Source organism: Strix uralensis, chromosome 27, assembly GCF_047716275.1.
Source record: "Strix uralensis isolate ZFMK-TIS-50842 chromosome 27, bStrUra1, whole genome shotgun sequence".
In the NCBI taxonomy this organism is placed as follows: domain Eukaryota; kingdom Metazoa; phylum Chordata; class Aves; order Strigiformes; family Strigidae; genus Strix; species Strix uralensis.
The window spans coordinates 6,009,663-6,037,615 of record NC_133998.1 but is presented as its reverse complement, the minus strand read 5'-3'; the positions used below and the strand labels follow the sequence as shown (position 1 = coordinate 6,037,615).

Sequence of the window (27,953 nt, the reverse complement as noted above, 5' to 3'; positions counted from 1 at the left end):
CTTTAATACTTAATATTGCAATAATACCCACAAAAGCACCTTGTTTGATGCAGTCTCTGGACCAGCCTTTCCAGGAGGCACCAAAATAAAAAGGAGGAGGATGCGCCCCCCGTGCTGTGGAAGCACAGGTTCGATGGTTTGCCCAAAGCTGCGGAGAACCGGGGTTTTGTCACAAGCGCCGTTTCTCCTCCTCGCTCTGCAGCTACAGCAGGTCCCATCTGGGCCTTCCCGATGTGCTCTGGTTGCATCTGTGGTTTGTGTTTGCCTTATGTTCAACCAGCTATTAAGTTAATTAAAAAAAAGTTGGTCTCCAAAGCTGCCGGGGACTCTCCCGGTGCCGCCCGCCCTCGCTGCCGGCCGGTGCGGCCGCGGCGCTCGCCCACCGCCGCAGTCCCCTCTCCGCCGGGCTGCTCGGGGCGCTCAGTTCCCAGAAGATGGCTTTGAACTAAAATAAGCAGAGCCTTAAGTAATGGTTTCTAACAGTTTCAAAACCTCCATTTTTAACATCAGAGGATGGCCGCCTTCAAGCAGGCATTTTTTCCTTCCTTTTTTATCCCAAAGCCCTTTAAAATGAGGACAATAATATCTTCTTTTAAATCTCCTGCTCTCAGCTGGGAGTCTTTTTCCCATACTCATCACTTATGTCAGATCTTACAAACTTCTTTTTCCGTGCCCATTTCCCCTTTTCATTTGTCACCATCTCCGTAAAGTTTCTGTAACAAAAAGCTGAACCGCAGTTGGGTTTCTTCCTCCCCACGGCGCTCAGGGGGAGTCTCGTCCTGCCTCCCCCTCTCCTCCTCCTCCTCCTCGCGCCCATCGGCCCCGCTTGGGACGTGGCGGTGCCGCCTGGGCTGAGCTTTGTGCCTGCACCTGAACGTTCTCACTGACCTTCTGCTTTCTCACAACACCCAGGTCTCGAAAGCATCTTCCGAGCTCATGAATTACTGCGAGCAACATGCCAGGAACGACCCGCTGCTGGTTGGAGTGCCCGCTTCGGAGAATCCTTTTAAGGACAAAAAGCCTTGTATCATCCTATAGCTTCCCTCGCTCCGGCGCGTGCGATCTCTCAGGCAGGGCACCCGTTCTCCATCAACTGAAACCAAGCTACAAACTTACAACTGCGCCGAGGGGTAAACACTAAATGTTGGATTCAAATAGAACTTAAATCTCAGAAAAAAAAAAAAAAAAAAAAATTGCAAGTGGTTTAGGGAAGGGTGTCTGCTCCTGGGCAGGTACCGCATGGAGAGGGGTCAAAATTTAAAAACAGGAAAAAAAAAAACCAGGGTTGAGGGGTGGGGGGGAGTATTTTTAATAGTGACATTGGTGCCGCGGTGGTGGAGGCGGTGGGGGTTTTATTGCCAGTGGGATGCCAGACCTGAGTCCTGGGAGCTGGCGGGTAGAAGCTTTGAGCAAAGCTCTGCGTGGGGCTGATCCAATTAGTTTCCAATTAGCACATGGTTGCAAGGGTTTGCTCTGTTTCTTGAGAGGGAACAAGGCAGAAGCTTCCAGGTGGGGAGCTATTTTGTAGAAAACTAGTACAAAAAAGAAAAAAAAACAAACAAACCACCAACCAAAACACAGCTTGAAAAATTGCTGTTGCACATGGATGAACCGAGGCTGGGGGGAGGAGGAGGATGGAGGCCGGGGGGGTCCCTCCCCGCGCCGCGCGGCTCCGCTCGGACGAGGGGACGGCGCCGCGGGGAAACGCTCCCCGGCGTCGCGTCCGTCGGCCGAGAGAGTTTCCGTGAGCGGCGTTAGGAAGCCCGAGGCTCGCTCCTGGGGTTCCTCTGCATCGGTACCACTGGTTGCCCCAAACGGGGCTGTCCTGGGGGCGGGGGGAGGGAAGGGGCTTTCTGTTGCGCAGTATCACGTGAGAAATCTTTTCAAATTGGCCTTTTGGAGAGTCTCAGTCCAAAACACTAAAATTGGCAGATTTACTAGTGTTTCCCATCTCCCCTTTTCTCACTGAGAGCGGCGGGTGGAAGTTGTTCCACTAAACCCAGTTAATTTGGGGAGATGAGGGTAAGGCTGTAGAAGAAATAGTTCAGTTCCCATCCCTTGGAAATCTTGAAACGCGATTGAAACGGGAGCGCTTTGTTCACCGGCGTTAAACGCCCGAGCCGGGGGTAACCTGGCTGCGAGGAAGAGGAGACAAGCAGGCGAGCCTTCCTCCCGCTGCCCGCCGCAGAGCCCTGCGGAGCCCCGGAGCCCGGCGACTCCACGCCGGGGCAGGCGGATGCTCGGGAGGAAGATCAGAGCTCGGGGACGTGCCACCGCGTCTGAGCCGCGGCATCGCTCGCCGGCTTCCAGCGCTGCCGGGGGGAGGACGGGGCCCGGGCGCTGGGTTTAAGGGGCTGAGCTCGGTCGGTGTCCGGGGCTCGGCGCCTCCTCGGAGGGCGGCGGACGCTCCCCGTGGGGGGCACGGGCCCGGTTTGGTTTCCCGTTCCCGGTTGTCCAGAACACCGGCCCCCCGTGCTGGTGTCTGAATACAGGCGGTGCCGAGTTTCGGTTTTTGGGAAGAGAAGGAAAAAAAAAAAAAAAAAGAGAAAACAAAACACACCTAATGTGAAATCCTGGGAATTCTCCCATTCCCCCAACGCTTTGGATTTGGTTTGGAATGCCACGACCTCCCGCTGGGGTGGGAACCGCCCGCGGCCGACCCCTTCGTGGGCCAGGGAGTGGTTCCCAGCGCCGCGGCCGCCGGCAGCTCCCGGGAGAGGGAGGCTGGAGGAGACCCCCGGAGTCGGCTTTCGGGGAGACGGCCGAACCGCGCTCCCGCTCTCCGGAGGGAGGCAGCGTTGCAGCCCGGCCTGGGTGCTGCGGCTGCTTAGACTGGTCGGAGTCGCTGGGCCGGGCCGGGCACTGGGAGGCTTTGCTGCGTGTTTTTTCGGAGGTTGACGCTGCTCCCGCGGCGGCCGCCGGCTCCCAAAGGCTCGGGGCGATGGCGGAGCTCGAAGGCGGGGAGAGGAGCGGAGCCTGCGGGCGTGCGGCTGGTACCCGGGGAAGGCCCGTTGGCATCTTCCAGGAGGAAGGGCAGCTTCGAGGGTCTTCCTCCCGCCACGCAGGGGTGGGCTGGGGGGTGTCGGGCTGAGCGCAGCCGGCGGAGGCTGTGGTTAGCAGAGCTGCTGCATTCACACTTCTTGGTTGCAGGTATCTCGCCATCGCTTCGTTACGTACGCGATCACTTGCCTTTTTAAACGAAGTTGGGAAAAAAAAAACCAACACAACAAAAAACCACCCACATTTTTAACACTAACGCAAACCACAGCACCTCCCGTGTACGTCTTGCAGCTGCTTCCCTGGGGTCCTTTGCTGATCTGAGTGTTGGAAACCTCCCGTCTTCCCCCGCGCGGTGTCGTGGGCTCCGGTCGTGGCACCCCCAGCCTCGCCGGTGCCCCCCCGGGCCTCGCCCCGTCCCGACGCGCGCGTTGGGGGAGGTAGAGCGGAGGGAGGGGGGTTTGTTTCCCTCTGCGGCTGAGCGTGTCCCCAGCCTGGCACCGTCAGCCGAGGGCGGCAGCCCCGGCCCAGCAACAGGCAATGCCTTTTTGTTGTTGTTTGGTTTTGGGTTTTTTTTTTTTGTTAAAATCTTTCATCCAACATAACTCCAAGCTCTCGAACGCCGCGTCTGTAGCGGGAAGCGAGCACAGTCCTGAGGTGCGCCTGGGTTTTGCCACAGCAGGGCTTTCTCTTCTCCACGAGGGAATTTCCTCTGTCCTTAATCTAGTACAGTTCCAGCCTTATTTTTCTACTCCAGATTGCTGATTCTTCCTCTATGTTAGAGACCAGAGCATGGTGCTATAGCCGGTGACCCAGGCAAGTGCCCGAGCTGCAGGTCAGCCAGAGAAACCTGCGTGGCAGCGAGCGAGCGGCCGAGGGAACCGCAGGAGCCGCTGCTCTGCTCGACACCCGGGCAGGGGCCGTGTCCCCCCGCCCCGTCATCGGCTCGTGCTGCCCGAGGGGGCTCCCCGACACCCCTACCCGGGTGCCCTGCCTGCACCCTGCCCTCCCCGGCGTCGCGGCGGGACGCTCCGCCGGCACAGCCAGGCGCGCCGCGGGCCAGCAAACGGGGCTCAGCCCCTCGTCCTGTCCCCCCACCCTCAGCCCCGGGGTCTTGCCCGAGTCGTGCCAGCGGTGGGATGGGCCCAACCCCGGTGGCTGGAGCTGGGAGAAGGGGACAGGGAGCGTCTGCGTGGGGTCCCCTGGGAGCTTGGGGACAGGGCTGGGGGCTCCCGGCACGGCGGGGGGGCTGGTGGCAGTGGGGGCCAGCTGGGAGCCGAGCGGGGCGGGCAGGGGGCTGCCGGCGGGTGCTGGTGTCTCTCGGTGGGTGACTCGTTAGGTGGAAAAATCCTCGACTTTTTTTTTTTTTTTTTTTTTTTTAATTTTTTTCCTCGTCTGAGTAAATCGGTGATCATACTGTAGATGTTTTTGTATAGCATAAATATAAGTGCAAATTACAGTAGTTGCTTGTACTTTGTTAGTGCATTTGCCAAAAAAAAAAAAAAAGAAAAAAAGGGAAAAAAAAAAAAAAAAAGACACTTTTCAGGACTTTTTAAGTGCTCCAGATGGCGAAGGGGGAGCGGGGAGCCGGGGCCTCCCTTGTGCCGCTGGTGGGGCGCGGGCAGGCGGTGCCAGCAGCCCCGGCTCCACAAAGGCCTTTTTTTGGACGTAAACACATGCCCAAATCTGTCTGGCGTTTCTTTTTAGCGTGTGGTGAAGCCGTTGCCAAAAATAGAAAGGAGAGAGACTGCAAAAGAAAAGGGAGAGAGGAAACATTGCTTCTATTTAATTTTTTGGTCCGTTTTCCTTGTCCTTCCCTCCCTGTCTCGGGGACCCTCCCGGGGCGCAGCCGGAGCCGGGAGACGCCCGGGGACCCGCACGGCACCGAGGCCGATGGGATCCGGTGCCGGAGCCTCCCGAGCCCAGCAGATCCCCCTTCCCCCGAGTACTTAAAAAGTCAACTTTATTTAACAAAGTAAAAATAACGCATTTACTTCATTGAACAGAAGCCACGCGTCTGATACTTCGCGCTCTTAATTTTTTCTCTCTGGTCTATTATAATTATTATTTGCCAAACTCTGATCTTGTTGCCAAACGCAAATCAAGGTTTGTAAAGACTGTACTTAGGAAGTAATCGGTGTCTGTAACGTGCTCCTCATACCGTCTGCATTTTTGGATCTCTGATTTTTATTTCTGGTGTGCCATAGACCAATTTCTTGCACAGTGTTTAATATTTTGTGGAATTGTTGTTAAGAAGTGAATTGATAACACAATAAAAAGGCTCACTTTTCATTTTGCCAGATGTCCCGCCCAGCCTGTCCTGTCTCCCGTGCGCCGTTGGGTGCCCCGGGTGCTCTCCGTGCTGCTGGCCCCGGGGCACGGTGACCCCCCGCCCCGGCCACTCGCCCCTTCCAGGCTGCGGGAGGGGAAGTCGGGAGAGCCGGGTCATGGCAGAAACAGCCCCTCGGGGACCCCCTTCTCCCACCCTCGGGGGGCTGCTCACCCCACCCTGGTGCTCGCCAGCAGCTCCGGAGCCGCCCGTTTGGCATCGCTGCAGCACCGGGGCCCTCCCGTCTGGCGGGGTCACAGCAGAGCAAAACCACTTTTTTTCCCTTTTCAGAGAAAACGGAGGGACCTCGGCCTGCCCCGGCAGCGCCCGTCTCCCCGCTCCCCTTCCCAGCAGCTCCCACCCAAAGCAGCCCCGGGGTCCGGTGCCGGAGCCAGCGGGGGCCGTGGGGGCCACGTTCCTGGACGGCAGCGGCCTCCACACCAGCGGCTTTGGAGTGAGTCCTGCCCGCTCGGCCTGGCAGGAATGTGCTGCTGCGTGCGGGCAGGCGGGAGCCCCCCGCGTCCGCTGCCTGCCTGGGATAGCCGGGATTCTTCTGTGTCTGACCCAAAACGCTGAGCTGGGACGGGCAGCAGCGGGACGGGCAGCGGGACGGGCAGCGGGACGGGCAGCGGGATGGGCAGTGGGACGGGCAGCGGGCAGCCCTGGCTGCAAACTGCCTGCCTGGCTCTGCCAGCTGCAGCTGCCGAAGGGCTGAGCCGTGCTCCTCGGGCCGAGCCCCGTCCCCTGCCCCGGGGACACCCGGCTGCACGGCAAGGTCTGGGGTGGCCGGTGCTGATCTCGGGGTGTGGGGGGGTGGCAGAGGGAGGCAAAGACATGTCTGCGCCCCAGGGAGCCGCAGGGGAGCAGAGGGGCCACGGTGTCCTCACGAGTCTCTGGCCAACAGCATTTTGGGGAGACGTGGCCTTGCTGGAGCCACCGGCACCATCTCCCGGGGGGGTCATGGCCAGCCCCATCCCCTCCATGGCCAGAGCTGGCACGTCAGTGTCCCACAGCCGGGTGGGGACAAGTGGAGCTGCACTGGTCCCTGCACCCGCCATTTCACTGGTGCCCAAACTCCCCCAAATTCACTTAAAACTTGGGGATGTATCGGGGAGGTCGGGAGCGGCTTCGTTCCGGCCTCCCGGGGAACCTGCTCCGAGGCAAACCCGGCCGGCAGCGCACAAGGCCGCCGGACCCTCCTGGTGGCACCGAGCCGCGGGCTCCGGCGCGTGTTGGGGACGGCTGGCTGGTGGCGTGGAGCCGGGAGCGCGGCTAAAAATAACCCGCCCTCCTTCACGGGGCTATTTTTAGCTCTTCTGCAGTTATAATTATCTGCCCTCGGCGTCGGGGCCGGGGAAGCTGCTGGCACCACAGGCCGGGGCTGCAGGGACGTGACCGGGGTGGCCCCAGGGACAGACGCGGGTGCCACCGGGGCTTGGCACCAGCCTGTGCCCGCAGCAGCGTCCGGGTGACACCAGGGTGGGGGTCCCACTGCAGCCGTGGACCCCCCACGGTACATCCCACCATCGCTGGGGACCCACGCGAGGGACATGGGGGCTCGGGGCCACCCACACCCCACCACAGGGAGTCCCTCCGTGCGTGTGTCCCCCCCCGCCGCCCCCGTGGGGGATCCCAGGCTGTTCCTCTCCCCGGCGTGACGCGGGGGCACCAGGACACCACGACGCACTGGGACCGCCACCGTGACGCCACGGGGCAGCTTCCTGCGCCGGCATCCGGCCCCTGTGTGCCGTGACACGGGTGCTCATGGCGGGAGGGGAGCGCGGGGGGGGCAGCACGGGGAAAAAACACCCCCCCCCGCCCCGCCCCAAGCTGTTGGCCACCAGGGACCACCCCGGCTCCGTGCCTCAGTTTCCCCACCTGCAGCACGGCCCCTCTCCAGGGGCTTGTTGGCAGCTGGAGCCCGGGATGGGGTGAGGTGCCAGGGGGGTCCCGCGGCGTTGGGGCAGGCGATGGCCCCCCCCATCCCCTGGCAGAGGGACGGGCAGCCCCTTGCCTGGGGGGTCCCCAGTGTCCCTCCCTGGGTGGACGCAGGGGCAGCCGAGGACAGCCCCGGGGCCGGGGCCAGCCCCCGCCAGCCGCCAGCAGCCACCCAGCCCAGACCCATAAATCAGCGGCTGCAGCCTCCCCCCGCGCCGCGCTCAGAGCGAGCAGGATCCAGCCCGGCCCTGTCTGGCTGCACCCGCCCCAGAGCCAGCAAGGGGCTCGCTGTGTGTCCCCCCCCCCGCCCCCCAATCCTAAACACCCCCATCCCTGAGCCCCCCCTCGCACACACACGTGCACACACGTGTCCCCTCGCCCCGTGCACGAGGTCCCGCTGACCCCCCGCACACACAAACACACGTGCAGCCGCTTCCCCTCCTCTGACCAACGTTCCCAGACCGGGGAGGGGGGGACACAGCTCCAGCCCCCACCTTGGCATCAGCCCCAGCCCCACCGGGGCCGAGGGTCGGACATTTCCCGTGGAAAACGGTGGCACGTGCCGGGATGGAAAAGTACCGGCCGGCGGCGTCAGCCCCGTCCCCGAACCGCCGCAGTGTTCACGCGTGTCGGGGCACACGCGTGTGGCTGCCTGCAGGCATCAGGGCACACGCGGGTGGTTTTTGGCTTCCACGTGTCTGTGCCAGGCTCTGGGCAGGGGCTGCCCGGCTCAGGGCGCGCGCCCAGCACCCATCCTGCACCCCCCGGGCTGGATGCGGCCTCATTGCAAGCCCCCGAGGTCTAATTATCACCCAGGGTCTAATTATCGCCCGGTGCTAATGCCGCCGGCGTCGCGCTGGCCCTGGCCGGCTCCCCCCGACACACTGGGACCTTGTGCCAGGGAGGTGTGTGGCCACCGGCCCCGCTCCAGGCCCCGCCGCGGCGGCGATGCCGGGGGGCCGCGGTAGCCGGGATGTTGGGGGGGTCACGGTGGCGGGGAGGGGGGGGCCCATGGCTCTCACCAAACCAGCCCCAGGCCCCCCATTCCCAGCCCTGGGACCCCTCTCCCTGAAATCCCCCGCCCCGGTGCTGGGTGCCAGGGTGGGGGGGTCCGGCCGTACGTGGCCCCGGGGGTGCTGAATCAGGGCCTGCCCCCCCCTCCCCCCCCCAGACCCCCGCAGCCGCCCTCGGTGTCTGGGCCGGTTCTGGAAAGTGCAGCTCAGCGTCCAGCCGGGATCCCGCCACCCCCGCGGTGACTCAGGCCAGCCCGGGGACGCCGCGGCTCGTCGCGGGGGGGCCGGGGAGCCCTGGCCGGGGGCTGCAAGGGGGGAGCTGTGGCTACACGGGGAGGGGATCCCATTGCCCCCCCCACCCACTGCAGAGTCCCGTTGCCGCCCTCTTGTTGGGGGGGTCCATGGGTGGTGTGTGGTGGTGGGGGGGTGTCTCTGGGGTCCATGGGGCAGCGTTGGGGGGTCTGGGGGGTCCTGGGCAGTGTGTGTGGGGGGGGTCCCCTCCTGCCTGTGACCCACTGCAGGATCAGGCCCGTGGGGTGCTGTCTGGGGGGGCCCGGGAGGGGTCTCTGTGTCCATGGAGGGGTGGGGGGTGGGGGGGGGGCGTGTGCATGCGTGTGCGTGATCCGACACACGTGTGGGTGGTTCCATGTGTGCTCCGGGGTGGGCTGCGGTCGGGGCTGCACCGTGGGTGTCCTGCCCCGGCAGGGTGGGGGGTGCTGGGGGGTGCAGGGCGCCGTGGGGCCGGCTGGGAGCTGCAGGGAGGGGTTGGGGGGGGGAGGGCCCATCACCCACCCACCGGGGTCGTGACTCAGCCCGGCCTGACACACTCATCACATGGGTGGCTGCGCGGCGCAGGCGCGGTGTGGCCTCCCCGGTGACACCGGGGGCAGGAATGGCGACGCTGGTGCCGGGCTGGGGGTCACCGGGGCCTCGTGACCCGCTGCCTCACCAGTGAAATGAGTTTCGGGGAGGCTCAGCCTGGCCTCCGGCCCTTTCCCTCCCGCCTTTCCCTGGGTGCTCCCAGGGTGCCGCTGTGTGTGTCCCCCGTCCCCCCCCCGTCGTGTTCCCCCCCCCACTTTGGTGGGTGCAGCCTGGGGGGGGCTGATGGCTACAGGCCGACCTCACCGTCCCCGCTGCGGCCGGCTTGTCCGCCCTTGGGGGCTGGGGCCCCATCCTGCCCCCCCACTGAACCAGCCCCATCACCCCTCCCCTCAGCCCCCAGCTCCGAGCTGAGACCTGACAGCTCATTGCAGCTGTGGCCGGGCAGACCCAGTGGGCCAGGCTGGGTGGTCCTTTGCTGTGTGTGTGTCGTCCCCCCCCCCCCCCCGCAGCTGCAGGGTGGGGGCCATGGTTTGGGGCACCCAGCCCAACCCCACGCCCTGGAGGGGGGGTATGACCCTCAGTGAGGGTCTGCCTGGTCCTGTGGGACCCCCGGGTGACATTTGGGGGGGGGGGGTGTCACCCACTCCCACGGCTCCAGGGACGTGGTGCTGCGGGTGGGAGGAAGCCGGGGGGGGGGGGGGGGGACTGGGCTGGGTCCCCACCTGCCTCGGTGGCCTCAGCCAGGGCTGTCACACGCCACTGTCCCTTCGTGCCTCAGTTTCCACCACCCCCCCCCAGTCAAACCCCAAAGGGAGGGCACAAGGACACGTCCCCAAGGCACCCTGGGACAGTCCCTGTGTCCCCAGGCAGGCAGGACACCGTGTCCTCCCGGCCGAGTCCCGTGTCCCTCCCAGCAGCCCGGTGCCGGCCACGGGGCTGGCGAGCTCCGGCAGGACGGGGTGTCCCCGGCCACGCGGCTCGGCCGGGGCAAAGCCAGGACCGTGACACTGTGACACCAGCGCCAGGGGATGTCACATGTGCCACGTGTGTGCGTGTGAACTGGGGCGGGGGTGCTCAGGTCGGGGCCTGAGCTGGGCCCCGGCTTGCACACACATGTGCACACACACACACACACACACACCCCCGTGCCCAGGCCCCCCGGAAGGGACCTGGGGACCCCCCGCTGCCGGTGGAGGGGGACACCCCACACCCCACCATGGCGGGAGGGTGGCAGGGAGCAGCCGCAGCACCCACATGTTGCTGCCTCAGTGTCCCCCGAGCCTTCGGGCTCCATCATCCCCCCCCGTGTCCCCACAATCAGGCACCCACTTGGCTGGGGGGGGGGGGGGTTTCTGTGAAGAACCCAGGAGTGCGGGCACCCATCTGGGGGTGGGGGTGTCCCACGGGGGTGGGGGATTCCTGCACCGCAGCAGCGGGACAGCCTGGGGGTGGGGGGGGGTTTCCTGGCCCCGGTGGGGCTCAGCCCACGGGGGGGCGGTCCCGGTTCCCACGGCCGGGGAGCGGCGGTTTCGGGGGGGGGGGGGGGGGGGGGGAAGAGGAACCTAAAACCCCCTGCTCAGCCCCCACCCTGGGTAACCCCGGAGTGGGGGGGGAAATGCCACCTCAACTTCCCACAGACCACACGGGGGGTCCCAGCCGCGGGTGTTTTTCATGGACAGACTCTTTTTTTGAAGGGGGGGGGGGTTTGGTCCTTCCCCAGGCAGCGTGGGGGGTCCTGCAGGGATGGGAAATGCCCCCCCCGTGCGCAGCAGCAGAGCCGCAGGAGGGGGTGGGGAGCAGGGCCGGTGCCAAGGGCGAGGGGGGGCCCCTCCCCACCCCGAAACCCGCTGATCCCGCTCCCCGTGGGAACGGCTCCGGCCGCAGAGGAAGGCAGACAGCGCTCAGTTTAAACATTTTATTGCAAATAATTTTTTTTTTTTTTCTCTTAAATCAGTATAAGAATAGACTCTGGACTAGATTCAGATCAGGGTCTCCAAGTGGCTTGAGTGCAAAAACTGAAACTGGTGTTGCAGGTCCATCAACGCAGACGATAATTTATCCCTCGGAAAAAAAAGCAGTTCTGCTGCAAAAAAAATCCGTCCCGCTGCAGTCCTCGCCTCCCTCGAGTCACAGATGCCAAAAAAGAAAAACCAAACCAGCCTCCGTCTCCTCCCCGCGCTCCGCAGACGCCCGTCCCGGGGCTCCTCGACACGGTCCCACGGTCCCCGTGGCCGAGCACAACTCCTGGGCACGGCTCCGGTGTGCTGCGGCCAGCGTCCCACCGGGCTACCGGCCCGGCCACCGCTCGCCTCCTTCCCACGCCCACCGGTGCGGCCGGGCTGCTCCTCTCTCCTCTCCGGTTAAAAAGAAAAATAAAATCGGTGGGTGTTTTGGGTTTGTGGTTTTTTTGAACTGGCCATTTCTCCTCCTTCTTCTTCTTCTTGCTGTTTTATTTTTATTTTTTTTTTTTCCTTCTTTCAGGTAGAGCCGGGATCAGCCGGCACCGGCTCAACGCTCCTGCAGACAGACGTAGGGCACCCACTGGTTCTTGTCGCGGCTCTCGGCGCAGTAACTGGCCACCTCCGCCAACCCTTGGCTCTTCCAAGCGTCCGTGTGCGGGTTCTGGGGAGCAGAAACACGACGTTTAGCGCCGCCGTCGCCCCCGACACGTGGTCCTGAGTGTGTGTGTGTGTCCCCCCCCCGCCCCGTCCCCACCCCATCCTCGGGGCGATGCCCGACGTGAATCACGGGGTGCATCACCGCCCCGCTCACCGTGACTAAGAGGCAGTGGAGGTCGCGGGGCTCGGCGCCGGGCTCGGGCTCGCCCAGGATGGTGGCCAAGCGCTGCATGCCCGAGACGCGCAGGATGTGGATGTCGTTGTCACAGCAGAAGGCCTGGATGAGGGTGAAGTGGATCTGGAGGGCGATGTCACCTTCGTCCTCCTCGTCGGTGGCCAGCAGGCACAGCACCACGCTGTCGGGGTCCCTGTGGGCGCGCCAGGCGTTAAGTCTCACGCCCGTGAGACGCTGTCACCCCAGGTCACCCCCCCCAGCGAGGAGCTAAAGGATGGGGGACAATTCCACCCCCCCGCAGCGCTGGGGTTGCTCCAAGCAGCGCCCCCCCCCCCCAACCCCTTTGCAAAGAGCCACCTCTCAGAGCGACCACCCTCTCCCCACCATAGTGCAACCGAGGTTGCCCAAACCCCCCCCCACTCGCCTTGCGCCACCCCTGCGAGCCCCCCCCGGGCTACTCACACGTTCATCAGCTTGGCGGACTCGTAGACCCCCACCGTGAGCCGGTCCTGGCGCTGCGCCGCCACCAGCACCCGCTCCACCGCCTCGCTCACCGCCTGCATCCTGCGGGAGAGGGAGGAGGGAGCCGGTGAGCAGCAGCGGCGGCGGCGAGAACGACCCCCCCGGCCCCCCCCCGAGCCCCGGGACCGCCGCACTTACTTGCTGCTGTCGCAGGGCACCAGCTCCTCCAAGGTCATGGTGCAATTGTAAATCCGGGGCGGGCGCCCAGAGGCCGCGGGTGGAAAGCGGAGTGAAAAATAAAAAATAACAATCAAAAAAAAAAAAGGCAAATCCCAAGAGCGGTAAATCCCGAGCGCGGTGTCGGTGTCGCCGCGGTTCCGTCGCGATCGCTCGTCCCGTCCGGCCGCCGCCGCTGCGCGATCGCTCTGATCCGCTGCGCGCCCGGCGCCGCCTCTTATAGGCTCCCGCAGCGGGGGCGGGGCCTGACGCGATGCCCCGCCCCTCTTCGCCCATTGGCCGGTTCAGCACAAAGGGATCGGAGGGCGGCGCGGGGATTGGGCGCCGCTGTTGGGTCCCACGTGGGGGCGAGAGCGCGTGGGGGAACCCCCGCCCCGAAACTTCCCCCCCCCCAAACCGGGACCGAGAGGGAGCGGGGGAGGCACCGGGGGGTCGGGGCGGGCACCGGCGGCTGCACCGGGGGGTCCGTCCGTGCACCGGGGGGTCGGTTCTTGCACCGGGGGGTCGGTCCGTGCCCCGCGGGTCGGTCCGTGCACCGGGGGCAGCACCGGGGGCTCCGTCCGTGCACCGAGGGGTCGGTCCTTGCACCGAGGGGTCTGCCCGTGAACCGGGGGGTCGGTCTGTGCAACGGGGGCAGCACCGGGGGGTCGGTCCGTGCCCCGGGGGGTCGGTCCGTGCACCGGGAGATATCCCCGCGGGTCGGGGCGTGCACCGGGGACGGCACCGGGGGTCGGTCCGTGCACCGGCGGCTGCACCGGGGGGGCTGTCGGTGCACCGGGTGGTCGGTGCGTGCACCGGGGGTGTAAAGAGGGGGATCGGACCGTGGACCGGGGGATCGGTCCTTGCACCGGGGGGTCTGCCCGTGGACCGGGGGCTGCCCCCGGGGGTCCGTCCGTGCACCGGGGGGTCTGTCCGTGGACCGGGGGTCGGTCCGTGCACCGGCGGCTGCACCGGGGATCGATTTGTGCACCGGGGTGTCGGTCTGTGCCCCCGCGGGTCGGTCCGTGCACCGGGGGCAGCACCGGGGGGTCCGTCCGTGCACCGTGGGGTTGGTCCGTGCACCGGGGGGTCTGTCCGTGGACCGGGGGTCGGTCCGTGCACCGGCGGCTGCACCGGGGATCGATTTGTGCACCGGGGGGTCGGTCCGTGCCCCAGGGGGTCGGTGCGTGCACCGGGGCTGTAAAGAGGGCGATCGGTCCGTGGACCGGGGGCAACACCGTGGGGTCGGTCCGTGCACCGGGGGATCGGTCCTTGCACCGGGAGGTCTGCCCGTGCACCGGGGGCTGCACCGGGGCGGGGGGTGGCGGGCGGGGCAATTCGTGCACCGGGGCGCGGGGGCTCGGTCCGTGCACCGGGACTTGTAACCGGGTCGGTGCTCTCAGAGCCGGGGGACGCGGGGACACGCGCTGGGGCCGCCCCGCACCGGGGCTGCGGCGGGCGGCGGCTGCCACCTGCCGGGGACGCCCGCGCACCCCCACCCTTGCGCCCGCCCCCGCCGCGCCCCTCCCCCGCGTGTGTCCACGTTGTGTCCCCCGCTGGCACCGTGTCCGTGTCCCCCCTCCCCGCCCCGCGTCCCCGTTGCACCGGTACCGCGCTCCCCCCGCCCCGCCCCCTCTCGCCAGCAGGGGGCGCTCTGACACACACCCCCCCCCCCGCTGCCCCGCGCGCTGCCCGCTGGGAAATGGAGTCCGTGGAGGGCGGGGACTACGTTACCCAGAAGGCCCCGCGCTGGCGGGTGGGCGGGGGCCCGGCGGTGGGCGGGGTGTGGGACCACGTGCGGGGGCGGGGCCGGGCCATGGCCGAGAGCGCCCCGGGGCCGCGGGTGGGCACCGGGACCGGGACCGGGGCTGGGGGCGACCGGAGCGGGGCCGAGCTAGCCCAGGTGGTGGGAACGCGACCGGCGGCGGGAGGGAGGGAGGGGGCCGGGGCGGGGAGTCGGGTCTCCACGCCCCGGCCCAGCCGGTGTCAGGGCCGGTCCCGGGACGCTCCGCGGGTGTCCGTGTCCCCGCCCCGTGACGCCGCTTTTGCTGCCCGCAGGGTCCCGACCCCCGGGCGGGGGGGGGCCCGTCCTCGGGGAAAACGGCGATCCCGGGGGCTACCGCGCTCCGCTCCCCCCGCACCTCCCTCCCCCGGGACGCACCGGGAGAGGGGTCGGACGGTGACTCCGAGACCCCCACTTCGAGCGTGACCCCCAGCGAGGAGGAAGAGGAGGAGGAGGAAAAAGAAAGCGGCCACCAGGTGAGCAATGTCCCCCCCTCCCCAAAGCCCCGTGGGATTTGCGGTCCCCCCGGGACCCCCCCGGCTGCCCCCCCCGCCCCGTCTCCCCGCAGTGGCGGGTGGGGGACGCCTGCAGCGCGGCCTGGTCGGGGGACGGGCGGCGGTACCCGGCGCGGCTGCGGGCGCTGGACCCCGCCGCCGGCACCTGCGTGGTGGAGTTCGACGGCTACGGCAACACCGAGGAGCGGGCGCTGGGCGACCTCCTGCCCCCCCACCCCGGGACCTGCGGCGGGAGCGACCCCCCGGCGGGGGAAACTCCCCCTTCATCGTGGGAGCTGCCTCCCGGTGCGAGGAGGAGGAGGAGGAAGGGCGAGCAGGCGTCCGGCTCCCCCCGGCCCCCCGAGGTGAGTGTGTGCCATCCCCCCAGGTTTGGGGCACCCTGAGCCCCCCCGCCTGGTCTGTCCCTAAGGGGCTGTGGGTGCTGCTGGCAGGTGATGCCCCCGCCGTGGCCCCCAGCCCCACCCCACGCCCTGTGGGAGGAAGAGGAGGAGGAGGAGGACGCCTTGGCCATGATGCTGATGGCCTGGTACATGAGCGGGTACCACACCGGCTTCTATGTGGTACGGCGAGGGTTGAATGGGAAGGGGGGGGAAGGAGGGGGTCCCTCCCAGTGACCCCCCACTGCTCTGTGCCCCAGGGCCTCCAGAAGGGCCAGGCAGAAGCCGCCGAGCCCCCCCCCAGGACGGGCCGCCGGCAGAAGCAGCCCCCGCGCAGCTAGGAGGGGGCAGGTGGGTTTGGGGACACTCTGGGGCCGGGACCCCCCTCCCTGTGGTCCCTGGTGGGGCCCCACTCTGCTGGGGGGGGGGAGCGGGGGAACCCCACAGGGATGCTGTGGGGCTGGGGGACCCCTAGGGGTGTGGGGGGGGTGCCTGAGAGGGTTGGGGGACACAAAGGGACCCCCACAGGGATGGTGTGGGACTGGGGGACCCCCCAGGGATATGGGGGGGGACCTGGAAGGGCTGTGGGACGCAAAGGGACCCCACAGGGATGGTGTGGGGCGGGGGGACCCCATGGGGACACAAGGGGACTTGGTGTGGTTGTGGGACACAGGGTGGGGGGCTGGGGTATCCCATCAGCCCTTTCCCGCTGCTCACCTGTGTTCGCTCCCCCCCCCCAGCTGGATCCAGCCCCCCCTGTGCTCTGCTCCCACTCTCCCCTCACGTGCAGAGGGGGGTGTTTTCCCCCCCGGGGGATCCTGGCTGCAGGGATGGGGGGAGCAGCCTTCCTCCACCCCGGCCGGCTCTGCATCAGAGCCCTGCTCCGGGGAGAGGGGGCTGCAGCACCCCCTCTGTGTGCGTGTCCCCCCCCCCATTTGTCCCCTCCTTTGGAATAAAGCTGTTTGTGAGACCCGTGTGCCAGCCTGTCTGCGCCGTCCCCAGAGGGGGGGCCCTGGGCTCTGCCAGCACCGCGCCGGGATGAGCCACCACAGCCGTGTTTGCTCAGGGAATTGGCAGTGGCCTCTGCCTCGCTGCGGGGGGGGGGGCTCAGCCCCAGGGAGGGGGGGCTCAGCACCCGCCAGCTCTCGGGCCGCTCCGGCTGGACGTGGCGCTGACGTTGACGCCGCGGGCGCGGGGCACGTGTGTCCCAGGGGATGCATCTCCCGGGGACGTACGTGTGTGTGTCCCCCCCCACCCTGCGCCTTGTCCGGCTTGAGGACAGCGTCAAGGTTTGGGGGGGACACACGTGCGCCCGCTCCCCATCTGCGTCAGCGGGTGTTTGCCCACGCCGGGTGGCTGCAGGGGGGTGGCGGGGGGGGGGTATAAAGCTGAGCCGGGAGCATCCGTGAGCATCCAGGGACGCGTCCGGCAGCGGGAGCATGGGGAGCGCTTGGCTCTGCCTGCTCTGCCTGGCCGCCTCCGGCCTCATCCTGCCGGGCACCGCAGAGCCGGTGCTGGGGCTCCGGCCGGCCGAGAGCCTGCCCGGGCAGAGCCGGGAGGAGACGGAGCTGGTAAGGGGCTGGGGGAGCGGTGTCTGCAGGGACGGGGGACCCCACAGCCCCCACATTGCTCTGGGACACCTCGGGGTGCTCCTGCTGCTGTCACCCCACTTTGGGGGTTGGTTCTGGCTGTGCCAGGGTGTCCCCAGGGCATTGGGGAGGGGGTGAACTGAGAGTTCACCCGTCGCTGCTCTCGGGGGGTTCCTCGCAGCGGCTCCCCCAGGGACATCCCGCAGCACGAGGGATTTTGCATCTTTTTCCTGCTTTTTTTCTCCCTGTCCTGCCCCGACGGGCGGTGAGGGGAGATGCTGTGCTGGGCGATGCTGGTGCTGGGGAGGGGACATGGGGTGTCACCTGGGGGGGGTGGGATGCACCCAGACATTCAAAGCCCCCTCATCCCCCTCCGGCAGGGACCGACCCAGAGCCAGGCCCAGCGGGTGTGGAGCGGCAGTTACACCCCAGGGTGCAACCTGTGGGGATGGGTGCTGCTTGGGGGTGGTGCAGGATCCAGCACTCACATCCCGGCGGACTCAGGGTGACATGGATCAGAGTCCTGGGGGGTTTGGGGTGACACGGTGCTGTCTGCGGCAGGTCGAGGCGCTGCAGGAGGTGCTGGAGAAGTTGGGGAGCCCGGAGCCGCCGGCGGTGGAGAAGAGGCTGAGCTGGGTGCCCACGGTACGGCCGCGCTGGGGGGTGGTGGGTGCTCAGCCCCGGGTGCTCGGGCTGGCGCCGGAGCTGGACCCTTTGGGTGCTGATTACGGGGGTCCAGCCGCAGTACGGGGGGGCCGGGCTGGCCGGGAGCCCCGGGGCTGAGGGGTGCTGCTGTCCCGCAGTGCGAGCCCGGGGAGCCGTGCGCGGTGCGGAGGGGGGCCCGGATCGGGAAGCTCTGCAGCTGCCCCCGCGCCACCGCCTGCAACTTGTTCAGCCTCAAGTGCTCCTGAGGGACCGGGGACACCGGGGACGGACACCTGGACACTGCCACCCGCCAGGATGCTGCTGGCCCAGGCCGTGCCCGGTGCAGCGGAGGGGGAGCCGGGGACCCCCAGCCCCCTCCCCGCGCTGGGATGTGCCTCCACAGCACCTTTGGGTGCCGCGGTCCGCGGGGCTGTGGGTGTCCAGGGCCACATTAAAGGATTTGGATTCCCATCTGCTGCCTCCTCTCTGGGGGATTCCGGGGCGCCAGCACCCCAATGCCGCTGGGTGGGGGGCAGGGGGGGTCCCGTCCTGCTGGGGTGTCTGTGGGGCACCTGGGGCTGGGGGGGCGAGTGGGAGGGGGGACGCTGCCGGGGCGGGCTGGGGGCCAGGGAATGGGCCTGGGGGGCTCCTGTGGCCACTGCGCTGGTTATCGCTGCCGGGCTGGAGGCTGGTGGGTGGAGGAGCAGTCTGGGGGGAGAGGCCTCGGCTGGGGCCCCATCCTGCCCCAAGGCCCGGCACTGCACCGCACTGCACCGCCCCCGCGCCCCACAGCCCCGTCACCACCCAGCGCTGTGCAGCCTCGCCTCTGTGCTGTGCACCCCGGCACTGCGCCCCACTGCATCGCACTGCGCCCCACTGCTTCACACTGCACCCCACTGCTTCACACTGCACCCCACTGCATCGCACTGCGCCCCACTGCATCGCACTGCACCCCACTGCTTCACACTGCACCCCACTGCTTCACACTGTGCTCCACTGCTTCACACTGCCCCCACCGCATCACACTGCCCCCCACTGCTTCACACTGCACCCCACTGCTTCACACTGCGCTCCACTGCTTCACACTGCCCCCACCGCATCACACTGCACCCTACTGCTTCACACTGCACCCCACTGCTTCACGCTGTGCCCCACCACATCGCACTGCGCCCCACTGCATCACGCTGCACCGGACACCCCCAGGGCTGCGCCGCACTGCACAGCCCCATCCCTACGCTGCCTCCCGTCTCTGCAACGCCCACCCCCAGCTCCGCGCTGGCCTGCGCAGCCCTTGCACTGCACGCACCGCACTGCACCGCACTGCACTGCGCGGGCGTCCGGACCCCACCCACAGCGGCCCCACCCCGCCATTGCCCCTTTAAGACCTCCCCGCCCGCCGCCGCTCCCCCCTCCCCTCCCGTTCCCCGCTGAGCTCTCTCATTGGCCGCCGGTGACATCAGTGGGCGGGGTTTGGCGCCGCTGACGCACCGGGGGGCGTGGCCGGCGCGGCGCGGCGCGGCGGGCGGGGGGCGCCGAAGATGGCGGCGGCGGCGGCGCGGGCCGCGGGGGCTGCGGAGGGCGCGGGCCGGGCGGCGGCGGCGGCGGTTCCGGTTCCTCCTCCCGGCCCCGCCGCGGGGCCGCGCCGCTACTCGCTGCTCGCCATCGTGGGCGGCGGTTGCCACCGGCCCGGCCTGCTGGCCGCCGCGCTGCAGCAGCTGGAGCGAGGTGAGCCCGGGGCGGCGGCGGCGGCCGCAGTGGTCCCGGTGCTGCCCCGGGGCGGGCCCGTGGGCTTGGCCCTCCCCTGCGAATGATGCTCCGGGCTCGGGCCCTCTCCCGACCTGCCCCCCGCCCCGGATCCGGCCCCCACCTCGCCCCCCCCCTCCCACCCCGGGGTCTGACACCCCCCCCAGCCCGGTCCCCCGGGGTCTGACCCCCCCCGCCCCTGGCCCTCCCGGTCTGACCCCTCCGGCCTCAGGGGTCCAGGGTCTGGGCCCCCAAGATCCGCCCTAGACCCCGAACATCCGCCCTTTCTCCTGCCCCAGAGCCCCCAGGATCTGCCCCCCAGAGCCCCCAGCATCTGCCCCCTCTCCTGCCCCATAACCCCCAGCATCTGCCCCCTCTCCTGCCCCAGACCCTCAGGATCTGCCCCCCCCCCCCAAGTGCTGTTCCCCCCTCCTGCCCCTGTCCCCCAGGATCTGCCCCCTCTGCCCCTGGGGTCCGTCCCCAGGCTCAGGGGCTGCGGGTGGCCCCCTGCGACCTGTCCCCTCCCCTTGTCACCACCTGGGTCCTTGCCCCGTGCTGCTGCGGGGGCCAGATGCTGGGCTGGGGGGGCTGCGCTGTGGGGACCCCCTTTAGCCCCCCACTCCCATCTCCCCCTCCCGGCTGTCCCGGAGCTGGGGGGGTCTCAGTCTGCAGCATCGGAGCACCCCCACGCTGGACCACGTTCCCCAAATCATGGGGGGGACACGTTGTTGTCCCCCTCTTCGTGGGACCCAGCACCCTGCGAGGGCAGGACCGAACCCTGCTGGCCCCAAACAGTGAAACCCCCCAAAAACGGCCCCAGGCCTCGCCCGGCGCCTTGTGCAAAATTTGTGCAAAATTTGTGCAACCCCTTCACCGAGGCCCCGTCTTACGCCATCGCCCGCCGCTTTGCCGGGCCGTTAACGGGGAGCGGTTGTGGCCACGCTGGTCGGCCGCCGTGATGGGGGGCTGGCAGCCCCCCACAAATCCCCCTGGGGGGTCCTGAAGGGGTTGTGGGTGTTTTGGGGCTGCACCTTGCGGTTTCCAACTCCGCTCTGGAAGCCGGGAGCACCCTCACCGGTGCGGGCAGGAGCCCCGCGCGCCCCGAATCCTCTGGCACCGTTAATTCCTTTAATTGCCGCCTTTGAAGAGGTGCCGGCAAGGTGCGCCCGGTGCCGCGGGGGCCAGGTTTTGGGTTGGCGGAGCTGGTGCCGCCGTGAGTCACCGCGCAAGGTGCTCACCCGCCGGGCAGCCGGACGGTGCGTCGGCCTCGTGCTGGGCTCTGGCTGGACTTGGGGACCCACTGGGGTCACCCCAAGGCTGGCACGGCTGCGTCTCGAGGGGGAGGTGGGAGAGGGGACAGTCCCCACGGTGCTGCTTGTCCCATAAACCACTCCTGTGTGGGTGCTGTGGAGTGGGGATGAGGTGCTGGTGGGTGCCAACGGGGCTGAGCTCCCCCCTCTGTTTGTGTGTGTCCCCCCCACCCCCCAAAAAGGAATCCGCTCTTGGGACATCGATCTCTCCTCCTGCAACCTGGACGAGCAGCTGAAGCTCTTCGTGTCCCGTCACTCGGCCACTTTCTCCAGCATCGTGAAAGGTAAAAGAGGGGGCACCCCCCCTCCCTGGGGTGGTGTTTAATTCGTGGGGTGTTGGAAACCGCCCCCCCGGTCTCTGCAACAGGCTTTGCTTTGTGCTCCCCCCCCCCCACCCCCCACCACGGCCGAGCCCTGTGATCCCCCACGTGAGAAACCGCTTCCTTCACCCACCCCGGGGCGGGATGCGATTTCCCGTGGGGAGGGGGTAAAGGAGAAGATGGAGCCGGGGATGCCGGGGCTGCTGCGGTGCCTCTTCCCCACCGCGTCCCCTTGTCACGCCGCGGGGTCACCCCCTGGCACTGGGGGGGGGCTGTGGGAGGCGGTCGGGTCTGCAGTGGGTGCCCTGTGTGGGTTCCTGCCTGCCTAGAAAAGGGGGTGCAGCCCCAAGACCCATCCTGGGAGCACCCAGGGCTTGCTGCGGTGCTCGGGGGGGCAGAATGGGCTCCCCCAGCCTGACCCCCCCGGCTTCTTTCCTCCCCTCCCTGCGGCAGGAAGGACGCGGGAAACGTGTCCTTCGGCTCAGCAGATCCGCTGGCCCCGCGGTGTCCGGGAGCGGGACGGTGGCCGTTCCTTTTCCGTGGGGGAAGTGGGCAGGCGCTGGCCCTGCCGCTGTGCGTGTGTCCCCCCCAGTCCCATCCCCACGGGACAAGCCCGCAGCGGGGTGCAGCCCCGTGGTTTTGGGGAGGGGGGTGTCAGCGCTGGCTCCCTGCAGGTCAGCGGACCCTCCACCACCGAGGAGATGTGCTGGAGACCCTGGTGCTGCTCAACCCTTCCGACAAATCCCTGTGTGATGAGGTGAGCTGGGGGGGGGGGCACCGGGGGGACGCAGCCGGGGCCCCTTCAGAGCTTCTGGCAGGGGAGGGCCACCACCCCGAGCCCGGTGGCATCCTCATGTCCCCCCTGTCCTCGTGTCCCCTCCGTCAGCTGCGAAACCTCATCACGGACGTGTCGCAGCACAAGCTGCTGGTGTTTGCGGGGCCCTGCGTGGAGGAGACGGGGGAGCTGATGCTGCAGACGGGCTGTTTCTCCCTGCGGGACTTCATCCAGATCTTCACGGATAAGGAGGTGCGGTGCCAGGGAACCCCCCCTGGGAAGGAGCTGTCGGCTCCCAGGCCCGGCTGTCGGTGTGCAGAGGTTGGGAGGGGTTGGGGGGGGGGGTGCTGCTGCCGGAGCGACTGTCTGCTCACGTTCTCCGGCGCCTCGGCGGGGAGCGGCGGTGCGAGGGGGGAACTGGCCCAGCCGTCTGCTCCGCAGGCAGCCGCGCCGGCACGTCCTTCCCGCCGCAGGGCTGGGGAGGGGAGGGGAGGGGGGGCCATCGGCCGCATCCTGGCCCTGAGCCGCAGCTGGCGGTGAATGGGGGAGCAGCTCCCCCTCCCCAGGCACGGTGCTGGGGATGGGGAGTGGGCTGGGCTGCGGGAGCTCCCCCCTGTGCTTGCTGAGGGAGGGTGGGGGCTGTGGTAGGGCACAACCTTGAGCTGCCTCATCTCTGGGTGCCCCGTCGCGCCTGAGGCTCTGGCTGTCCCCGTCCCCTCGCAGGTCGGGGAGATCCTGAGCTCCGCGGACCCCTCGGCCAAGGCCAGGCTGACCATCAGCTGCCCCGACTTCGGGGAGTGGAAGGACTCGGGCTTGGACCATCACAACCTCCAGGACTTCATCGAGCTGCGCTACAACCCGGGCTGCATCCTGCCGGAGATGGAGGGGCTGGAGGAGTTCATGGAGTACCTCTCGGAGTCGCTGGAGCCCCAGTCCCCCTTTGACCTCCTGGAGCCCCCCACCATGGTCGGCTTCCTCAAGCTCTCCAAGCCCTGCTGCTATATCTTCCCGGGCGGGAGAGGGGACTCGGCTTTTTTTGCCGTCAACGGCTTCAACGTGTTGGTCAACGGAGGCTCCAACCCCAAATCGTCCTTTTGGAAGCTGGTCCGGCACCTGGACCGCATCGACTCCATCCTGGTGACGCACGTGGGCACCGACAGCCTGCCCGGAGTCAACAGCCTGCTGCAGCGGAAGCTGGCTGAGCTGGAGGAGGATCCGTCCCAGGGCTCGCAGGGCAACGGGGACTGGGCCAAGAACCTCATCTCCCCGGAGCTGGGCGTTGTCTTCCTCAACGCCTCTGAGAAGCTGAAGGACATCGAGGGTAACTCCCGGGTGCTGAAGAGCTGCGATGAGGCTGCCCTGACCCTGCACTACCTGGAGAAGCTGGGAATCCGTCCCAACCCGCTGGCCCGCGACAGCGGACCCCGCGCAGAACCCACCGTCCTCTTCCAGAAGATGGGAGTGGGCCGGTTGGACATGTACGTCCTGAACCCCGTGAAAGGCACCAAGGAGCTGGAGTTTCTCCTGCAGCAATGGTCGGGCAACAGTTACCCCAAGGAGCAGGACTTGCCCCTGCAGTGCCTGACCTCCGTCTGCGCCCTGCTCGTCTGGCACCCCGTCAGCCCCTCCGAGAAGATCATCCGCGTCCTCTTCCCCGGCTGCACCCCCCAGGGCCGCATCCTGGAAGGGCTGGAGAAGGTGAAGCACCTGGAGTTCCTCAAGCATCCCGTGGTCACCAAGAATGATCTGAAAGGGCCGTCGGCGTCCCAGCCTGAGAAGCTGCTCAAGCAGAGGAGGGCGGAGAGCAAGGAGAGCCTGAAGTCGGCTTCCAAGCTCAGCTTGGTGGATGCCGGGACACCGGCGCCGAAGGAGAAGGCTCCAGCGAAGGTGGAGAGGAAGGAGGTGAAGGCAGGGACCAAGGAGAAGCCCAAATCCCTGGGGGAGACGGCCAGAGCGGGGTCGGAAGAGGAGAAAGCCAAGGACGCCCGAGCCAAGCTGGACTCTTCGATGGAGAAGCTGAAGGTGGATGCGAAGCCGAAGGTGAGCAAGGAGAAAGCGGTGCCCAAGAAGGAGCCTGTTCCCCGGAAGGAGGAGAAGAAGCCACTGAAGAAGGATGAGGGGGCTGAGGCGAAGGGGGAGGCCAAGAAGGAGGTGAAGGTGGTGAAGAAGGAGGTGAAGGCTGAGACGCTGCGGAAGGACGCAAAGGAGAGCAAGGCAGAGGCCAAGGCTCCTGCCAAGACCCCGGCGCGGAAAACCCCCGTCCCGGAGACCCGCAAACCCCTGGGCAAGGCCGGCAGCATCAAGAAACCTCCCCTGAAGAAGGAGCCGGAGAAGCCCAAGGCCAAAGCCCCCCGGGAGGCAGGTGGCAGGAGGGAGCTGGGGACGTCGGATGGCTCCAAGTCCTCCTCCCCCGAGGACATGCTGCCGGAGGCCGAGCGGGGCCGGGGGGCCGCCTCGCTGGGGGCCGGCGGGAGGAGGAGGAAGGAGGAATCGACGGATGAAGGCATCACCACGGCCGAGAGCGAGCTGGAGCCCTCGCCGCTGGAGAACGGGGGGGCCGGGGGGCCGGCGGGTCCGGGGGACTCATCCTGCCTGGAGAACGGCCTGGAGGAGCCCGACAGCCCCCAGCGTTTCCGCTACCTGGAGAGCAGCCCCTTGCGAGCCGTCTGCCCCCCCTCGCCCCTGGCCAAGACCCCCAAGAGCGACCGCAGCGTCAACTTCGACCTGACCCCCACCGGCATGCTCAACCACGGCCCCGAGGGCGGCGAGGACGCCTGCGGCAGCTCCGAGGAAAAAACCCTGGAGATGATGTCTCCGGCCAGCTCGGGGCCGGCCAGCGCTGGCCACACGCCCTTCCACCAGTCGCCGGTGGACGATGGCACCGAGGAACCGGGCAGCGGCAACAACCGGCAGCCAAACCCGTGGCCACCGGCCGGGGGCAAGGCCTCGCAGGACAGCTGCTCGCAGGAGAAGCAGGCGGGCTGCCTCTCCCTCAGCCCCTTCAAGGACGACGTCCCCGACGTGTCCCCTACCGTCACCACCCCCTCGCTGCCGGCCGAGGTGGGCTCCCCGCACTCCACCGAGGTGGACGAGTCGCTCTCGGTCTCCTTCGAGCAGGTGCTGCCACCCGTCAGCGAGTCCCCGCCGGGGGAGGGCAGACGGTCCCGGGGAACCGGGGGGACACCGGAACCGGAGGCCACCAAAGGCGGGTTGTCGCTGCCGCTGCGGCCGTGCCACCACCCGCCGCGGGCTGAGGGCGACGCGATGCTGCGGCCCGGCCGCCGTTCCGACTCGCCCCACGACGTCGATCTCTGTTTGGTGTCGCCCTGCGAGTTCGAGCATCCCAAATCGGAACGGTCGCCCTCGGCCGCCGCCAGCCCCCGCGAGCTGTCGGACAGTGACCCGTCGCAGGAGCTGGTGCAGTGCCGGGGCCGGGCGGGTGAGACGCCCCCCACCTCCGTCAGCGAGTCGCTGCCCACCCTCTCCGACTCCGACGTCCCTCCGGCCACCGAGGACTGTCCCTCCATCCTGGCCGATGGGCTGGAGTCGGACGAGGACTCGGAGCAGCCCCCCCGTGGCGTGGCCAGGGCCCGCGACCCGCTGCCGGCCCCCATCAAGGACCCCTGTCCCCTCCCCGCCCAGCCCGGTATCTGCATGGTGGACCCCGAGGCGCTGCCGGCCGAGCCCCCCCGCGCCGGCAAGAAGGAGCCCCCCGGCAAGGTGAAGAGGACCCCGTCCCGCGTGGGCTCGGCGCCCGCCGCCCCCAAGGCTGAGCCCCCCCGGCACCCTACCTTGAACCCCAAGGCCAGGGGCCCCACCAGCTCAGCTCGTGACACCGGGGACAAGGCCAAGCTGCCCCCCGGGGACAAGAAGGGCCCTTCCAGTGGGGACACCCGCACCCCGGGGCCCCCCCGCAGCGCTGGAGCCCGGGCTGGGAGGGCATCGCCGGCAGGTACGGGGCTGGGGGGGTGGGGGGGGTGCTGGGGGGGGGGCTCCCGGCTCTGGAGCAGCTCAGGGGTGCAGTGGGGTTTGGCGGAGGGGGCGGTTTGAGGGGCTTCTACTCAGCGCCGTACCCCCGTCCCGCCAGGCACACGTGCTGCAGCCCCCCCGGGCCCCCCCGTTTACGTGGACCTGGCGTATCTCCCCGGCTCCTGGAGCGCACCGGACGGTGGACGAGGAATTTTTCCGGCGCATCCGTTCCCTTTGCTACGTGGTCAGCGGCGACGACCACCTGAAGGAGGGGGTCCTGCGCTCCCTCCTCGACGCTCTGCTCGCCGGCAAGCACCAGTGGGGCACCGACGTCCAGGTGAGCCCCCCAGCACCGCCCCCCCCCCGCGGCAGGATCGGTCCCCTCGCGGTGCTGGGGGGGTGACGCGCTGCCGTGGGTGTCTCCGCAGGTGACTTTGATCCCCACTTTTGACTCGCTGGTGATGCACGAGTGGTACCAGGAGACCCACGACCGGCAGCAGGAGCTGGGGATCACGGTGCTGGGCAGCAACAGCACCGTGGCCATGCAGGATGAGACCTTCCCTGCGTGCAAGGTGGAGTTCTGAGAGCTGGGGGGGGTGAGCCCCACAGCGTGGGCTTCATCCCCATCCTCCTCCTCCCTCTGCACCCCCCCCCTCCCTCCCTCCGCACCCAGTGGCTGCGCCAGCCCCCGCTGAGGCTCGGAGGGGAGGGAGCGGGGGGGGGAAATGAGGTTGTGTGTGTGTCCCCCCCCCCACCACCACGACCCTCCCAGGCCTGGCAGGGGCTCCCCGGGGACCTGCAGCACCCACACGCCGCACCCACACCCGCCACGTGGTTCCCGCATGCCCACGCCGGAGCCGGACACTCCTCGCTCTGCACCCACCGTCGGCCGGGGGAGGGGGGTCAGGGACCAGCTGGGGACGGGTGACTCTGTCTCTTGGTGGCGGGGGGGACAGGACTCCGTGTGTGTGTGTCCCCCTCCAGCACCGAGCCGGGAGCGAGCCCCAACCGCGCTCGATTTAACAGGGTAAATTTTGTTGTTTGCTGTTCCTACCCCCTCCCTGGACAAGCCACTACTGCCACCCCCCCCCCCCGGTACCCCCAGCCCTCGGGGGGGGGGGGGGCCGGGTCCCCTTCTTGGGGGGCACTGGGGGGTTCCTGTCCCCGTGGGGCAGCGCTGGGGCTCGTGCCCAGGCTCGGGGGGCTGCTCCTCCGGCACTACAGCCACGGGCTTTGTCCCTGGCACTGTTATTGTCGTGTGTCGTCCCCCCCCCCCCAGCCTCCCCGGGCACAGCCAGACCCCGTGGCCACCAAGAGCAGTTGTGTGTGTGTGTGTGTGTGTGTGTGAGTGTGAGAGTGTGTGTGTGTGTCCCGCCATCACGTGCAGCAGCTCCGGGGGGGGCTTTTCTCTCCGCCGGGCTGAGACCTGGCAGCTCGCTGCACGGGTGGCTCTTCCCTCCCTGGCAGCAGTTGCTGGAACGTTGTGAAGAAACCAAATGTCTCGTGCAATTTTTAAGGGGTTTTGTGAGCAGAGAGCGGAGGGGGGGGGCCGGGCTGGGAGGTGGGGGGGGGGGGCAGGATTTAGCCCCCCACCCCCTTTCCCGCCTGGGGCAAACACTAACCCGTTTTGTAGGAGGCTCCTCGCTGGCTCTTTTTGTAATGACTTTTTAAGAAAAAAGGAGAAAAAAAAAAAAGAAAACAAAACACAAGCGAAAACTGAACAAACCAAACGTGTTTTGGCGGGAGGTTATTTATCTGTGGCCCCCCCGGCCCCCCCCCAGGCACCGGCTGGTGACCGTGGGGGCTTTTACCTTGGATTGTATCGTTGTACGTGTTCGGGGAGGGGGGGGGCTGAATGTTTCACCTTTAGTGCTTTATATAATTTTTTTTTTAGCTGGAAGCTGGTTTGGAGGTTGGCTGGGGGGGAAGTGGGGGGCGGGATTGTGACCCCCCCCCTTGGCCCTTGCCCGCGGACGCCGGCACGCTCCCCGTCTTGCACGCCACGTTCCTGTTTGGCAAATGTGTTGAAAATGAGCATTAAAGAGAGGATAGCTCCCGGCCTCCTGGTTGTTTGGGGGGGGGGGGGGCAGGTTTTGGGGGTCCTTGCGGTGGGGGGGGGGACAGGCTGGGTGCCCCTGTGGGGTCCTGGGATGCTGCAGGGTGATTGGGGGGGGTGGGGGGGGTGAAGGCTGGGTTGGGCTCAGCCCTGGGGTGTGCGGGGGGAGGTTCTGGTGGGAGAGGGGCTGGGGGGGTCCAGGGCATCACCCTGGCTGGGGGGAGAGGTTGGGGAGGGGCTGGGGGGGATCGCGGGGGGGGGGGGCAGGGGCTGAGCGGGGCTGGTGCGCCAGCGCGGCTGA

At 67.7% G+C, this 27,953-nt stretch overlaps 5 protein-coding genes across 13 annotated transcripts in view; 4 read left to right on the top strand and 1 right to left on the bottom strand.

Moving 5' to 3' along the window:
- The window catches only part of GNG7 (G protein subunit gamma 7), a 77,493-nt gene extending 72,194 nt beyond the window's left edge, over nucleotides 1–5,299 (top strand). For all 8 annotated transcript variants that reach the window (XM_074851970.1, XM_074851978.1, XM_074851974.1 and 5 more), the window contains one exon: nucleotides 913–5,299. In XM_074851970.1, the coding sequence (XP_074708071.1) occupies nucleotides 913–1,038 (126 nt within the window). In that variant the 3' untranslated portion in view covers nucleotides 1,039–5,299. The remainder of the gene's footprint in view (nucleotides 1–912) is intronic.
- Nucleotides 5,300–11,000: 5,701 nt separating this feature from the next.
- GADD45B (growth arrest and DNA damage inducible beta) lies at nucleotides 11,001–12,785 on the bottom strand. Its single transcript, XM_074851625.1, has 4 exons — nucleotides 12,553–12,785; nucleotides 12,355–12,456; nucleotides 11,872–12,085; nucleotides 11,001–11,721 (listed from the first exon to the last, which is right to left on the bottom strand). Exons 1-4 carry the CDS (start codon nucleotides 12,588–12,590, stop codon nucleotides 11,608–11,610), a joined length of 468 nt encoding a protein of 155 aa, XP_074707726.1. The 5' UTR covers nucleotides 12,591–12,785; the 3' UTR covers nucleotides 11,001–11,607.
- A 1,577-nt stretch (nucleotides 12,786–14,362) lies between these two features.
- Nucleotides 14,363–16,215, top strand: LOC141935283 (uncharacterized). Of its 2 annotated transcripts, none has more exons than XM_074851382.1 (6): nucleotides 14,363–14,413; nucleotides 14,629–14,829; nucleotides 14,922–15,212; nucleotides 15,300–15,428; nucleotides 15,506–15,596; nucleotides 15,986–16,215. In XM_074851382.1, the coding sequence occupies exons 1-5, from the start codon at nucleotides 14,387–14,389 to the stop codon at nucleotides 15,584–15,586; spliced, it is 729 nt and encodes a 242-aa protein (XP_074707483.1). In that variant the 5' UTR covers nucleotides 14,363–14,386; the 3' UTR covers nucleotides 15,587–15,596; nucleotides 15,986–16,215. The 2 variants fall into 2 exon arrangements, with proteins under 2 accessions (XP_074707483.1, XP_074707482.1); XM_074851381.1 differs by having other exon boundaries at nucleotides 14,378–14,473.
- Nucleotides 16,216–16,684: 469 nt separating this feature from the next.
- Nucleotides 16,685–17,745, top strand: LOC141935285 (cocaine- and amphetamine-regulated transcript protein-like). Its single transcript, XM_074851383.1, has 3 exons — nucleotides 16,685–16,816; nucleotides 17,396–17,479; nucleotides 17,638–17,745. The coding sequence occupies exons 1-3, from the start codon at nucleotides 16,685–16,687 to the stop codon at nucleotides 17,743–17,745; spliced, it is 324 nt and encodes a 107-aa protein (XP_074707484.1).
- Nucleotides 17,746–19,017: 1,272 nt separating this feature from the next.
- Nucleotides 19,018–27,653, top strand: MAP1S (microtubule associated protein 1S). Its single transcript, XM_074851516.1, has 7 exons — nucleotides 19,018–19,204; nucleotides 20,715–20,816; nucleotides 21,527–21,609; nucleotides 21,739–21,879; nucleotides 22,351–25,579; nucleotides 25,715–25,933; nucleotides 26,025–27,653. Exons 1-7 carry the CDS (start codon nucleotides 19,018–19,020, stop codon nucleotides 26,045–26,047), a joined length of 3,984 nt encoding a protein of 1,327 aa, XP_074707617.1. The 3' UTR covers nucleotides 26,048–27,653.
- Nucleotides 27,654–27,953: the final 300 nt, after the last annotated feature.

Bases quoted from the DNA above. Each gene is read 5' to 3' on its own strand.
- GADD45B (XM_074851625.1), bottom strand. From the start codon at position 12,590: ATGACCTTGGAGGAGCTGGTGCCCTGCGACAGCAGCAA. The intron at 12,457-12,552 runs GTAAGTGCGGCG...CCTCTCCCGCAG, and splicing joins GTGCCCTGCGACAGCAGCAA to GATGCAGGCGGTGAGCGAGG. The intron at 11,722-11,871 runs GTGAGCGGGGCG...TCTGCTCCCCAG, and splicing joins TCCACTGCCTCTTAGTCACG to AACCCGCACACGGACGCTTG.
- LOC141935283 (XM_074851381.1), top strand. From the start codon at position 14,387: ATGGCCGAGAGCGCCCCGGGGCCGCGGGTGGGCACCGGGACCGGGACC. The intron at 15,213-15,299 runs GTGAGTGTGTGC...TGCTGCTGGCAG, and splicing joins GCTCCCCCCGGCCCCCCGAG to GTGATGCCCCCGCCGTGGCC. The intron at 15,429-15,505 runs GTACGGCGAGGG...TCTGTGCCCCAG, and splicing joins ACCACACCGGCTTCTATGTG to GGCCTCCAGAAGGGCCAGGC.
- LOC141935285 (XM_074851383.1), top strand. From the start codon at position 16,685: ATGGGGAGCGCTTGGCTCTGCCTGCTCTGCCTGGCCGCCTCCGGCCTC. The intron at 16,817-17,395 runs GTAAGGGGCTGG...TGTCTGCGGCAG, and splicing joins GCCGGGAGGAGACGGAGCTG to GTCGAGGCGCTGCAGGAGGT. The intron at 17,480-17,637 runs GTACGGCCGCGC...GCTGTCCCGCAG, and splicing joins GGCTGAGCTGGGTGCCCACG to TGCGAGCCCGGGGAGCCGTG.
- MAP1S (XM_074851516.1), top strand. From the start codon at position 19,018: ATGGCGGCGGCGGCGGCGCGGGCCGCGGGGGCTGCGGAGGGCGCGGGC. The intron at 20,817-21,526 runs GTAAAAGAGGGG...GGCTCCCTGCAG, and splicing joins TTTCTCCAGCATCGTGAAAG to GTCAGCGGACCCTCCACCAC. The intron at 25,934-26,024 runs GTGAGCCCCCCA...GTGTCTCCGCAG, and splicing joins AGTGGGGCACCGACGTCCAG to GTGACTTTGATCCCCACTTT.